At 42.6% G+C, this 14,781-nt stretch overlaps 1 protein-coding gene across 1 annotated transcript in view; it reads right to left on the bottom strand.

Moving 5' to 3' along the window:
* Positions 1 to 13,698, bottom strand: part of RPS6KA2 (ribosomal protein S6 kinase, 90kDa, polypeptide 2) — a 174,675-nt gene extending 160,977 nt beyond the window's left edge. The window contains exon 1 of the mRNA XM_009329210.1: positions 13,291 to 13,698. Within this exon, the coding sequence (XP_009327485.1) occupies positions 13,291 to 13,389 (99 nt within the window). The 5' untranslated portion in view covers positions 13,390 to 13,698. The remainder of the gene's footprint in view (positions 1 to 13,290) is intronic.
* Between the last annotated feature and the right edge of the window lie 1,083 nt (positions 13,699 to 14,781).

The raw sequence follows: 14,781 nt of genomic DNA, 5'->3' as shown, positions 1-14,781 counted from the left end.
GGGGGGGGACATTTCTGAGATATGTCATAAGCTCTGTATTTGGGATTTGCTTTGGAGCTATCTGGCCATTGCCCAGCCTCAGGCTGAGCATCTCCTCTGAATCAGCACTTCCTCAAACAAAGCTTTGTTTTTACTGATGACTCGAGTTACCTCAGTAAACTGAGGGTGGAAAGTACCAAAACAGAGGCAGTACAAGAAAAGCAAAAACATGTGATTCCCATTGTCTGAGTCTAAAGCATAAATTTAAAAAGCTGAATCAGATGAGTGACAGGGCGAGGGAGAGGGAAAAAGCAGAACTGTTACCTTACAAGGGAAATATCTGAGAAGGCAAAGTGAGAGTTGTGGTAGACACCAGGAGCCAAGAGCCTGGTCTCAGGGGCACAGTTTCCATCTGTGCAGAGCTCAGCGTTTCCGTGGTCCAGCTGTGGGAGTCTACACGCCAGCGCACAGCACATTCAAATCCTCAACCTTTATTTACGAGAGGGAAGAAAAAGCCTGAAGACAAGAGTGAAGAATCATATCCCAGGAGGGCAGAACAACTTAATTTCTTCTCCTCAGTAACTGGAAAATGGGGAGTTGGTGTTCCTCCCTGAAGAGATGATACAAAATCCCAGGCAGTGACAGCTCTCTGATCACCAGAAAGATAAATGAGTACTTGCAGACCACAGCGGTACTCCATGGAGAGAGCTCTATTCTTATTTCTGTCTCAGTCCCATGAATGTCACACCAGCAAAAAGATTTAAAAAGCAAGGGGAAAAGGGCAAACTTTCTCTTGGCTGTGGTGTGTACAGTATGTTAAGTGTTTTGTAAGTCCCCACTTCCCTGGGGGTGGGTTATAATTGCCATGGTTGTGCGTGTGGAAAACAACGGGGAGGAACAGATGAGCACAAAAGAAGAGGTAGAGAAAACAACCTAAACTGATCAAGAAAAGAACAAGTGGCCAAGAGGGGAAGCAAAGGACCGACCTATTTTTCATAAATAAGGCTCTTCAGAAAGCTCTATTTTTGAAATGACCCAGATTGTCTGCATTAGAAAAGATTACATTTTTAATCCACTCATTTGACATGCATAATGAGAAAGATGGAAATATTAAATAAAAAACTTAAGACTTTCCTTAGAACTCCAGGGAAAAACTTCCATTCAGAGAAAGATGACCAACAACTCCTCCCGTAACATCACCAATGTCTGCCTGTTATAGCATTTCTTTCAATACAAACATTACTCAAATGAATTTTATGGCTTCTTTTATAAGCCTGTTACAGAAGGAGAAAACACTTTTAAATCAAGCAGGGGAAGAACAGGTAGTTGGCACCATTATCTTTTCCTAAGCAAACAATATGATTATAGGTAACTTACACCCTTTAATAGAGGAATACCGATTTTCAAAAGTGAATTGGCATGTAAACTTTATCCTGTTGTTTGGATAGAATATTTTCAAAAAGACAGTTGGGATAAAATGAGTATCTTTCGGCAGATAACCACTATAGGTAGTGTACGCTTTGGAAGTGACAGTCCTCAGAACTGTTAATGATATTCCTTCTAATGTCTCATATGGGATTTCCTATCTGGGAAAAAAAAGAAATTAGTTTGCTAGATTACAAAATCCCTGTTGTTGAGAAGGCTTTTAGAAATTAATTTCATACCATCAGGCAAAAGATGCCATTAGACTCTTTTTTTCAGCACACGGCCTTTCAGCGAAAGGTAAATACATACTGAATTTCTCTGCTGTGCAAGAGGGGATGCTATAGCGTCAATGGCATTAACAGCTGTAGGAAGGGAAAAGAGAACATCTGGATGCTGCCATATTTGCACTGGTAGAACAGAAGGAAGTAGGTGAGTAAATATTATCTACACTTACTCTACAGGCATAGTAAGTTCTGCTGCCCACCATCCTTACCAGCATTGCCTCTCAATATATTATGATGTGACATGAACTTTTTCATTAAGATGTAGAAAAGAAAAAAAAGCAGATGCATTTGAAGTATGCTTTTAGTAAGGATTCTTCAATTCTGCAAATACAAAAAAAATTGAAATCACAGGGAAAAACATTCTTCGTTACAGATCATGGGAAAATGGTTTCTTTCCAGCTCTGGTAGCACTGGTGATTTTTTTTTTCTCATATCAATTTGAAATTAACATGGTACATGCAACTGTCTTTTTTCCAGACCTAAGCTAATGCCCCAGAAGTGCTCATCCTTATGAAATAAAGGCTTGAGTTAGCCACCAAACTAAGGATAATGTACATTAAAAGTTTTTAAAGGGGAAAGCAAAGTCTCTCCCCACTCCCCCCCCCCCAGCTTAGTTTGACCCAACTTCTGCTTTAGTGGCTTTACGTATTTTCTGCTTTACAATTGCTAAAACTTCTCCACAGACAAAGGAGGCTTCAATAATGACAATAAAGCAGTTTTATTACCTCAGACTGGCAGGCATCATAAACCCAGACAACTTTGCAACACTGGTGAGACTGAGAGGGATTAGCTGATGCCTACTTCAGTGGGGGCTTTCCTGCCTTTACGCCACACAGCGCATTTTCTGTGTGGATTCACATAACACACTTCCACCCACTTCTCGAGTGAGCCTAAACACGTGGTCCTCCTTTGGAAGAAGTTGTTGACAGAATGCAGAAGTAAGAGCTAAGATTAACTACCACACTTTCCTTTCCTCCTTTTGTGCCTATTTCACTGGTTGCCACATACAAAGAAGGTAACTCCCAAGGGTATGAGAATCTGGAAAACAAGGACAGGTACAACGTCTTCTCCTGAGAGGCATATATTCTTTCAAATTAAGGCTCTGCAATGTGTTTGAAATCAGCCATAAAATGCCAACACTTTAAAATTCCTTTGTGTTGCCGTTACATGAAAACCATTAACATTTTGAAAACGTCTTGGTTTAGCTATCTTGATAGTACTGATTTAATGAAATGTTAAGGAGTTCATTCCGGATGAAAACTTAGTGATTTTACTTGCCAGGAAAAAGCTTCGAGTCTTTTCAACATAATGAAATGTTATTTAAAAACTTCTGAAGTATGTACTATTTAACATCTGCACACATTTAGTAATCAAAAATTCAATTCAGTGATATGAAATGGTCTTGAACTGTCACGGAAATAATCTAATATAAAGCCTTGCTTTCAGATTACAGTTTCGTAAAAATTGCAATGCATAATCATACAAGAATAAAGTAGATACTGTGCAGACTAGCAGCAGATGCAGCAGAGTTTAAGATATTTAGACAGATGACTTTAAAATGAATGCAATTACAACATCTAATTGCTGTCCCAGGCATTTTCTAGTCACAGACAGAGATTGTCTCATACAGGAAAGACTGGCTTAGAGATGTGCTGATGCAGAAGTTAAACGCAAAGATATCTGCCAGACTCACAGGACCTGTCCACGAGTTGCCCTCAACATGGAAGTGGAGAAGACAAAGTTGAACGGCTGCAGGATTTTCTGTTACTCACTAGCAAAACAACAGAAATTTCCACTGAAAGAAAAAACTCTCTCCCCCGACCCCCCCAAAAAATATCTGCCCAAGCCTTTTACTTATTTGTCAGGAAAATTGCTTGTATAAGCATGTATTATAGAGGATTTCTTTCGTACCATTCATCAATGCGTGCCACTTTGCATATAAATTACATAGCACAGTTAGTCCTCCATCAGAACGCAGGCCCAAAGTACAGACATGTGGGACAGTCAGGCTTGACAAATGCCAAGAACGCACCCTATTTCTCCAAACCATTACCACCCCAAAAAAGGCTCAATCCCAAAGCATGTTCTACAATACGCAGATCTTTCAAACCAATAGGTTTGAACTTTTTCAAACATCTTTGAGCATTTTACAGCAGTTCTCACCGCCACCTCGTTCTTTCACTCTCTATGGCGTACACCAGCTTGTGCCATATTGCTAGCCGAAGGAATTACTGGATTCCTTCTCTCCTAGGGACACGGTAAAGCTTTGAGTCTGGAATACATCTTTGCGTTAATTTGTATATGGAGATGTCTAAGGCTCAGTCTTGTTAATAATGATAGAACAGACTCACAAATTCAGCACAGAGTTAAGTTCTCTTTATAGTTTTTAAGGCCAACCTCTCATATTCCTCTGGAACAGAAATGTCATGCATTATTGTGTTTTACATATTATTTCATTATTTGTAGTAAAAACAGCAGCCTCTGCTAAATTCTGTAGTTTCTAAACTAAATTTCCATATAAACTTTAAACAAATGTCTAATCATACCCATTTTCTCCTTGTTGAGTTCTAAAGAACTTCAAAAAAAATGCACAACATAAAATCCCAGACCCTGAATGTATATACATGTGCATAAAACATATGCCACATGTTTAGACAAAACGAGAAAAAAAATCTCTTTTTCTGCTTACCTTCACTCTCAGCTCACCACTACTTTTTACTCAGAACGTATAGCAGGAAGTGACACCACCCAGGACTCGGATATCCCTAAAGAAGCCCATGTTGCAGCACTGAGCTGACATTGTCCTGTTGGGCATCACAAGAGGGTACCACAAACTTGTCTGGAGGATGGTACTTCTAGAAACAAGCAGAACTGGGTAGCCTCTGTTGGTTAACAACAGGTAAAGGTGAATTTTATAGATAAAACCACACGCTCATTTTCACCCCTTGTAAAGCCTTCAGTTTATTCATAACAACTCTTGAAGAGAAGCATTTACTGCCTTCTGCCAGTCATGCATAGGTCCAAATTCGGCCCTGCAGGAAAGAGGCATGACACTCTTTAATTACACCTGGAGTTTATATGAGCTCATTTATTTAGGTTTCATAAGATATCTAGCATTTAGTGATTACTATCGTTACTTATCATCTGAAAGCACGCTAGCAGCCTGTATCTCCCCTGCTTGCCCGCACACTGCTACACAATGCCTAATAATATCACCGCGATCTGAGAAAAAGGTTTTTTTCATTAGAAACATAGCAGTTTTGTCTTCTGTGCTCTCAATGGTCTGTGCTTCCAGTATCCTTGAACTCCTGGTGCTCAGCTAGAAGAGAGCTCTAGGCTCTCCTGCATCCCACAGTAAAAGCAGCTCTGCTGAAATACTGATACCAGCAGTACATTTCAAAGTAGTGAGAGAGATTCCACAGCTAAAGGGTGGCTGCTCCCTTCGAGTCTTCCAAAGCCATGCTGTGGCCACCCTGTCACCATGCATGCACCCACTGAGGGAACCTGCATCCCAAACTGTTTGCCTGGAAGGTACTTCCCTGTGTGTGAATGGTAGCTGTGCTGCGAGGACCTTGAATAGATGTATTGCTTACTTCCTTACACATCCTCAGTCAGGAAGCTATTTTCAAGGCAGATTCAGTGGTCCACTCATTCTTTTCCATTTCCTCAGACTTTGTTCTCCAGGAAGTGAATCTGTACCCTGTAAGAGCTGATGGCATCACACACACACACACACACTTAGCGAGAGAGCGTGTTCTGAGTGCAGAACTAACTGCTGCTTCCCTGCAGTACTTTGAGTCTTTCTTAACAGCAAATACTTTCACAGAATCATTGCAGAACTAGGACTGTAAGTCTTGTTAAGTGAACAAAAGGCAACTGACTAGCAAATATTTAGATGAAAAGTATTTCTACTTGAGTAACTGGTAAATAAACATAAGGAGCTCTTTTGTTCTGATTTCTGTCTTACTTTAGAAATATTTCCAGCTACCTGTGAGGACAGAAATGCAAAAAGCACACACAAAAGGAGTCCTCTCCAGAGACTAGCAGAAAAATGGATGAATTGAATGCTGCTGCTAATAAAAATAGGTGCAGGAGAGCTCAGCCCTCTGAGAACAGACTTTTTGTGCCACAGCATCAGACAGGCCATAACGTTATGACCTAAAACCTAGAATAAAATTACACATTTTCCACTTGCATAAAACCAAGTTACTCAAAATTACTGCTAGGTGGGGGCTCAGCTGCCCACAGGTTGCAAACCAGTCCACCAGGTTCAGCTCTCCCACACACAGATACTCCAGGCTCAGGGAAGCAGGCCATTACTTGGCCCACAGACACCTCTCCATTTCAGTCATTTCATCATTTGTTCATGATCATGACCAAACACGTGTTCCCCATACCACCGTGTCACCACCAGTCACATAAGGTATGCATGTGCACGTCCTATCAGCTGATCGGACAGGACCCATCCCACAACCAAACGAAGACCTCTTCTGTTATATGAAGATATCAGGCCCCAGACTCTACGCCCAAACATGCATGTACCCTGGCTGTGTGACCAGAGTCTGTGTTTAATTGTGTGATGTGCGTCAGAATTGATCTGACATCAGAGCCCATGGATAGGGTCCGTCACAGCTCTGGACTGGATGCCAAATACCATCGGATCAAGGCATCATGCAGGCATTTAGACGGTGGAAGTGGAGCATAAAATAACTATTTGGACTGGTCTTTGACAGGGTAGGGTCCTTTGAAATAAAAGTGATTTTCACAACAGACCATTAGCATCTAAAAGAAAGGAAGAGCTTCTCCCTAACAGTGTTGCTGTGACTGGCACAGGGTCATGCCCCTGACTCCCCAACTTTCAGGAAGGAGGAAAACCATTTTTCCCACCCTACAGCAAAGACTGAGAAAGGGGATCTGAAAAGCCTTCAAATGCATAAAAATCCCATGGCAAAGAAGGGAAACAATCTGTTTTTCACAGTTACAATGGGCAGGACAAGAAGACACAGGCTTAAATTGCCGTAAGAAGAACTTGTGTTAGACATTAGAAAAGCTCTCAGACGCTAAGGATAATGTTGTAAAAGATACCTCCTAGGGAGTCTATGGGCATTTACCATTGGAGGTTCTTAAGAAGAGGTTAGAGAAACATCTTTGTTTTGGTGGAATAGTTAGATATAGCTGATGCTGCCTAAGGAGGGGGAATCCAGAATAAGGTTTTTTTAGACCCCTTCCAGCCCTATTTTTCTATGGTATTTCTGTGGACAACTTACCCCTACATCTACCTGCTTAATTTTCCCTTTCTGTAGCTCAGCAGTTAATTTGAGGCTTGTGGGAAAGAGCACATAGCAGGCCTGAGGTGCAAGAGACTGTTTATTTGGGATAAAGTCAGAAGTATTTGGGGAGCTGGGGAGTAATTTCTTTATTAGGAATGCGTACACATGAGTAAGCTCTCTTACCACCAAAAGCAATGTAAATAGATAGAACTGTATCAAAGGACTTGAAAAATCATCATCATTTTAATTTTACAAATGGGGAATGCAGGGCACAGAGGTCTGAACCATCCGTAATGACACAGCAAGTTATAAAAATGAGCCTGAAAATTGGATTTCCTGGCTACTCAAGTGACCTATCTGATAGATTACATGCTCCTCCTGCTCTCCCTCGCCTGCCCTGCCCCCCTTCCCCCCAGCAAGCCATGCAAGACTACAAGAATTGCAGCATTTCCTCATAAAAGTCTTGCCTGCAGCTGGGGGAAGTCAGACTACAATAGTGTCGGTAACTTCTGCTGTAACAAGAACAAACATCACAAAGATGTTCATTACCAAGGAAAAAAAAACTCTAAAGCTGCCTCAGGACTTGCACCTTGCAGAGCTGATCTTGGGCTGCTAATCCTCATCTCCATTCTTTAACTCACCTCTTTCTGTCTAACCTTTGACAGAAAGAATACATTCTTCTATAAAATGATTATCTATAAATATAAAAAAAGAGAAGACAGAATAAAGGACACGCTACTGATAAAGAACAGAATTGTTCTTTATACAAGCACAGAACAGTTCACAAGCGTTTGCAAGTGAAGTGCAAACACTGCCCAAGTGCCCCAGTCCACTGTGCAAAAGGAGCAGTCTAGCTCAGCATTTGCTGGCCACTCTCCTAAGGCTGTTGTAACTTAAGCCTGTAGGAAATCAGAATCAGAGCCAAAGATTAGAACCGAAAATCTCTCATAACAAAGTATTATAAAGACAGTGCCAGTCCTGCCCTATTCTTTCCCAGATTGCATAGGCTTGCTGCCATTTCCTAGCCAGTGCTGGAACCCAAGGAGGACCCACGTGTGAATCACGCACAGGAGGTCCTGCCTCTCACAACTGACTACACTGAGACACACCAGGCTCCAAATTTATTTTGAATTAATTTGCAAGAACTCTGGTAGGCTCTAAGCCCCATACATAGTCACGAGCGGTGTTCCCCAGGACTCGGTTTTGGGGCTGGTCTTGTTAAATATCTTTATCAATGATCTGGATGAGGGGATCGAGTGCACCCTCACTAAGTTTGCAGATGACACCAAGTTGGGCGGCAGTGTTGATCTGCTCGAGGGTAGGAAGGCTCTGCAGAGGGACCTGGACAGGCTGGATCCATGGGCCGAGGCCAACTGTATGAGATTCAACAAGGCCAAGTGCCGGGTCCTGCACTTTGGCCACAACAACCCCATGCAGCGCTACAGGCTTGGGGAAGAGTGGCTGGAAAGCTGCCTGGCGGAAAAGGACCTGGGGGTGCTGGTCGACAGCCGGCTGAACATGAGCCGGCAGTGTGCCCAGGCGGCCAAGAAGGCCAACGGCATCCTGGCCTGTATCAGAAATAGTGTGGCCAGCAGGAGCAGGGAAGTGATCGTGCCCCTGTACTCGGCACTGGTGAGGCCGCACCTCGAATACTGTGTTCAGTTTTGGGCCCCTCACTACAAGAAGGACATTGAGGTGTTAGAGCGTGTCCAGAGAAGGGCAACGAGGCTGGTGAGGGGTCTGGAGAACAAGTCTTCTGAGGAGCGGCTGAGGGAACTGGGGTTGTTTAGCCTGGAGAAAAGGAGGCTGAGGGGAGACCTCATTGCTCTCTACAACTACCTGAAAGGAGGCTGTAGCGAGGTGGGTGTCGGTCTCTTCTCCCAAGTAACTGGCAAAAGGACGAGAGGAAATGGCCTCAAGTTGCACCAGGGGAGGTTTAGATTGGACGTGAGGAAAAATGTCTTTACTGAAAGAGTGGTTAAACATTGGAACAGGCTGCCCAGGGCAGTGGTTGAGTCACCATCCCTGGAAGTATTTAAAAGACGGGTAGATGAGGTGCTTAGGGACATGGTTTAGTGGGCATGGTGGTGTTGGGTTGACGGTTGGACTCGATGATCTTGGAGGTCTCTTCCAACTTTAATGATTCTATGATTCTACAGACCAAACAGTATTTGGATTCACCACTGCCAGTAAGACAAAACAAGAATTAAAAGAATTAAGGAATAATGAATTAAAAATACAACAGGAATGCAAAAGTTGGAAACATCTCCCAAAAGAGTCAATGGCAATGTTTTAATTGGTCGCTTTCTAAAAAAAACCAAGAAAGGCTTCTGCGTCACTGGAATAAATATAATAGAATTCTTTGCATGCTTAGGTCTTTCCTAGCTTATTCGAACGGCGTATTTAACTTTTGATTTATAAACCAAGGGATATTGCTCACTGACATAAGATGCATTCCACTGGGGCTCAAAGCCTTTAGCAGATCCACACTGTGCGTACTTTCTCCTGATGGTTTCACATTCATGTTCATCAACACTCAGGAAGAACCATAAACAAAGCCCTTCTCTTGGATGTGCACATGCAGTTCCCATTGACTTCGCTGGATTTTCAGCTAACTTCAATAAGAACTCAGTGTGCATGCAGAAGGGGAAAAATTGGCTCTGCACATTTAATAAAATTACATCACTAGATACCTTATAAATGAAGGGCAATGCAGGCCATACTGAAAAATAAGATAAACTGCGTCTGGAAAGCTGCCCAGTGGAAAAGGACCTGGGGGTGTTGGTCAACAGCCGGCTGAATATGAGCCAGCAGTGTGCCCAGGCGGCCAAGAAGGCCAACGGCATCCTGGCCTGTTTCAGAAATAGTGTGGCCAGCAGGAGGAGGGAAGTGATCGTGCCCCTGTACTCGGCACTGGTGAGGCCGCACCTCAAATACTGTGTTCAGTTTTGGGCCCCTCACTACAAGACAGCCATTGAGGTGCTGGAGCATGTCCAAAGGGCAATGAAGCTGGTGAAGGGTCTAGAGCACAAATCTTATGAGGAGCGGCTGAGGGAACTGGGGTTGTTTAGCCTGGAGAAAAGGAGGCTCAGGGGAGACCTCATCGCTCTCTACAACCACCTACAAGAGGAAATGGCCTCAAGTTGCAACAGGGGAGGTTTAGATTGGATATTAGGAAAAATTTATTCACCGAAAGGGTTGTCAAGCATTGGAACAGGCTTCCCAGGGAAGTGGTTGGGTCACCATCCCTGGAGGTATTTAAAAGACGGGTAGATGTGGTGCTTAGGGACATGGTTTAGTGGTGGACTTGGCAGTGCTAGGTTAACGGTTGGACTTGATGATCTTAAAGGTCTTTTCCAACCTAAATGATTGTGATTCTATGAAAACCCGAAAGTGTAACCAAATAAGTTCAAATTTCAGCCAGGTTTTCCCAGAATAATAAAAGGGCACACATTTTAGGCAAGATGAAACAAAACCTTTGCAATATCTCATTTACAAAGCGTGCTCTACCTCCTTTAGCAGGACAAAGTGTGAAACCTAGCTATGTACATAAGGCAATGATCTTTTTGTCTCAGATATAGCAATGATATTGGCATATGAAACAATTATGTAAAGGTCAAGTTACAAGCTGTGATTTGCTAAGTCATTTTCTGCATCTATATCCCTGCTCTGTAAGTTATGAAGCCCATTGCAAGTGAATTTAAAGTGTAGCAGAACACCACAGTAGAGAAAGTAATTAATCATATGATATTAATAACTAATAATGTATTATTTTGAATCTATTCTAATAGTGGTATTTTAAAGATATCAAAGGCTTGAATCCAGGAGTACCTATCTTAAAGCCTTCAACCCTCTTTCCCACCTGGCCAAAAGAACACCATAACAAAAATCCCACCCAACCTAGGAACAACAATCCCCTTCCAAATTTCAGATGACATCTAGCAACACACAACTTCTACCAGGTACATTAGCTAACGCACACTAAGCAAAGCAATGCCACATGCGTTTTCTCAAAATTTCTTCCTTTTATTTTACTTTTACTCATTCCATGATGTAATAACCTGTGCCTTTTTACTGCCTCTTTAAAAATATCTACTTATTAGGATGAAGAATATTCTGACTTCTAAAAATCCAACTACCAGCAGGCTTTCTTGCACTTTCTGTTTGGCTGACGAGCGCTCATTAGCCTGCAATTACAAATTTATACAAAGAAGTACTCAGGGATGGAAATCACAGAGAGGGCTTGATGTTCGTATGTTTGGTTTTTCCCCTCTAAGCAGGAACATCTCTGATGATTTTCACACTTAAATAGCAGAACAGATCTTATGAATCATTTTTTCTTCCTGGTTGGAACAACCCCTATTCCCTGTTGCATTATAATACTGAGTCGCTTTACATAAAGTTGATCATTACTGCCAAGTCAACGGAGAGAGGAGGGAAGTGGACGAAATGCTCTGAACGTACGTGTGCAATAGGATACATATCAGGCTGCTTCTTGAAGCAAATTATTTAAAATCAGGAAAAAAAAAATCATTACAAGACAACTCATGTAAGGGAAAACTATTTCACAGATATTGAAAAAGTCCAGTAAATCTAATGTAATACTGATGATCAAAGGGATTGTGAAGACTTTTTTTTTTTTTTTTTTTTTTTAAATGAAGCGAGGCTCCGGCCTGTTACAAGTGCTGAGTCGTACTGGTCATTCACGCTAGATTATCCAGTAAGTTAAATAATTAGTGTGGTGGAATCTGTTTCTCCCGAACTATGGCACTGTCAAATGAATAGTTACGAGGTCTGGTGGAACCCTGCTGTCTCAACATCACCTCCCCTCCTAACATCACGTCCTGACACTGGCAGCCTGTGAAGACACTTGTCTGTCTCAGAACTCCTTCGTGTAACTCAGTGACTCCAGGTCTACTTTCTGTTGGCTCTGGTGGAGCACGAGCTTAGTGAATTTACAGGGTGCTACAAGGAACATCTATTTCAGATTAGCCTTTGCAATTCTGGGTTCACAACAGGGAAAGGAAGGGTTCCCCCTCTCTCCCCTCAGCCCTAGAGGAATAGGGCTGGTGCAAGGAGGGAGCTTCAACAACTTTGATTTATTAGTTTGTTTTAAATGCATAGCATGACTACTAGGTGAGTGAAATAAAATTAGGTACCTTAATGATAATTTTTCAAGAAAGCTGATTTTAAAGTGTTAAAAAAAAACCAAACAAACCCACAACAGAAAACATCAGCCAAAAACTGCTTTTCTGCATGTCCTGTTTAAGCAATGACACATGAAGAACTTTATGTTCGAACAATTACCTGGTACTTTAAATAGGACACTAAGGGAATAACATATTAAAATGTATTCAGACAGCATGAGACTAATCCTTCTCCTGGGAATACCGGTGCAAATCAGAGTAACTCCTCAGAGGTCAATTGAAGTACACCAGCATAAAACAAACGTGAGGCAGAGGGGAATCAGGCCCCATCTACCTCTATTTTAATGCAGAGGTTGCAGATCATCTGCAATGATAAAGTGAACAACATAAATATAACTGACATCTATTCAACTGATCTCACATCCTGCCGACTATTCACAGCTCCAAATATAGGGCTGAAGAACAATGGTTCGAGGAAAGGAGGCAGAAATCCTGGTTCTACCCCATTCACACATTCTTATCTGCTAATACCTCCAACTTCAACTGCCTTCATCTCCCCACACTGCTAAATCATTGTACGTTTAATTTGACATTGTCCCCCTGCTCCTGAAGAACAACTTCTCTTTACAACAAAATAATAAAAAAATATATATACCAGGCTGCACGGGAGAGAAAATAAATGCAAAAATCTGTGCAAGCATGAGAACCTACAGACAAATAAGCAAGAAAATCCCTATCTAACATACCATATATATATAAATGGCACTAGAAAATTGATTCATTATTTGGAAATCTGGCACTGAGAAAGAATGGTATGTGCACAGGGGAGGAAGACTAAAATGTGAGGCTATTGCAAATTATGGTGCTATTTGTGCTAATTTAAATGGATCTGTAATTATTTCCTACAACTTCATGATGTCCTGAACCAGCTTCCTCCTCCCCTGCTAGGCTGATAAAAGGATCCTTAGCAACACACTAAATATATTATGCAATGTACTGAATACTACCGAGAAAAAGCACTGAATTACACTGAAACAAAGAACATCAGGTGCGAACATCACCACCTCCAGGGAAAGATCACCTTTAACTATTTATCACGTCAGTAAGCGCAGGCATTCTTTTACATCTCTGTTACCAGCACCTAACGGTATTTGCTACATTTAACAAAGTTAAGGCAAATTTTACCTCAAATCTACTTAGGCTCGAGCTCTTTGACCGAGATTTCTTGCGGAGATAGACAGAGAAGAACCGACGCACTGTGAACTTCTTCATGTTCATGTCCATTGCCCCGTCCCAGCTGCGGCACGGAGCACGAAGGAGCTGCGGCGCCGCCGGAGAAAGCTAGCGCATCCCGATTGCCCCCTGTTTATATCCACAGGCAGGAGATCCTCCGAGGTGTCTGCTTCGGTTCATCAAGCCGGACACTGCTAGACCTGGAAGAGGCGCGTGGCCGGAGCTATAGGAGCCTGCTGCTTGCAGTTCGGAGCATAAAGGCGTTATACTCCCTCTCGCTTTCCAGTGTTTACATTTCGGTGCGGCGAGCCGAACTCTCTCTCCGCTCCCTCTCCCCCTCGCCTTAGGTCCTACTACATCCAATCAGGCTCTGCTTTGGCTGCATGCATAATCAGCTCCGGCAGATGACAGCTCCTGCGTCCCAGGCGTAGCAGGTTTGAGATAAATATTAGATGTGTCTATTGCTTTGCACTCCCTCTCCTCTCAGTCAGGCTCTTTCAATTTCCTGGTTTCCTAATCACATGGGGAATAGGCACATGCTGCACTTCTGTTTTTAGCTCGGAATTTCAACGCTGCTATAATTACTGAGGGCTATGGTGGTCAGATCCGAGAAGAAATCGGCTCCCGCAGGAGAGTCTCTCCTGGGAGAAGGCTGAAAGACGCCATGGCCCCACTGCCAGAGCAGAAGGGTCTGAACCTCCTTTTATTCCGGGGGGTTTGCAAAATAACATTGCTGCACCCGCCCCCCCGCCCCAGTCAAAAAGCTTAAGATCCTGTTCACAGATTACCCGCCCGCTTTACATTAAAATACCTAAAGCTGGCACAGCTCTGAAAATAGGAAGCACAATCTAAATGGTAAATATTACTATTCTTACTGTACTACAGCAGGGAGCTACAGCCCTTTTAAGAGGTTAAATATGTACATCTATTTACAGGCTGTGATTTTGCGCTGCTCACTATACTGCAAGCATGCAGACTTACAGCTGCACCCCACATCCCCAACATAATCACATTTTTCAGCTTTTCTTCAAAAACTAATGAATCTCAGTGCAATCCAGAGACCGAAGGGCTTTCTCTGCCTGCCGCACACAACTCGGGCTCCTTGTCCTTGGCAGCCTTTCCTTTCTGACTACCAAGGAGCACCCAGACATGCCTTTCTCCCATAACCTCATATGGAAAGTGAATGACTCTGATGACTTATTAATGACTCAGATAAATAAGCCCAGAGAGAGCTGACACTGCTACAGCCTAAGACGACTCTCGGAGGTTAAATGACAATACTATTTCAGTCAATCTGCTCTAAAAGAGAGAGGCTCATTTTGCTTTAATTGCATGTCTGGACTCTGCCATGAACTATGTTGGCTGGTCATGCCTGTCACTACCTGCTTTGTTCACAGGTTTTCTGTCCGTCTCTTCTGTCTAAAGCTCACCACAGTCTATATG

Source organism: Pygoscelis adeliae, unplaced genomic scaffold, assembly GCF_000699105.1.
Source record: "Pygoscelis adeliae isolate BGI_AS28 unplaced genomic scaffold, ASM69910v1 Scaffold77, whole genome shotgun sequence".
Taxonomy (NCBI): Eukaryota; Metazoa; Chordata; class Aves; order Sphenisciformes; family Spheniscidae; genus Pygoscelis; species Pygoscelis adeliae.
The sequence above is the reverse complement of the archived record's forward strand: the minus strand, read 5'-3'. Positions and strand labels throughout refer to the sequence as shown.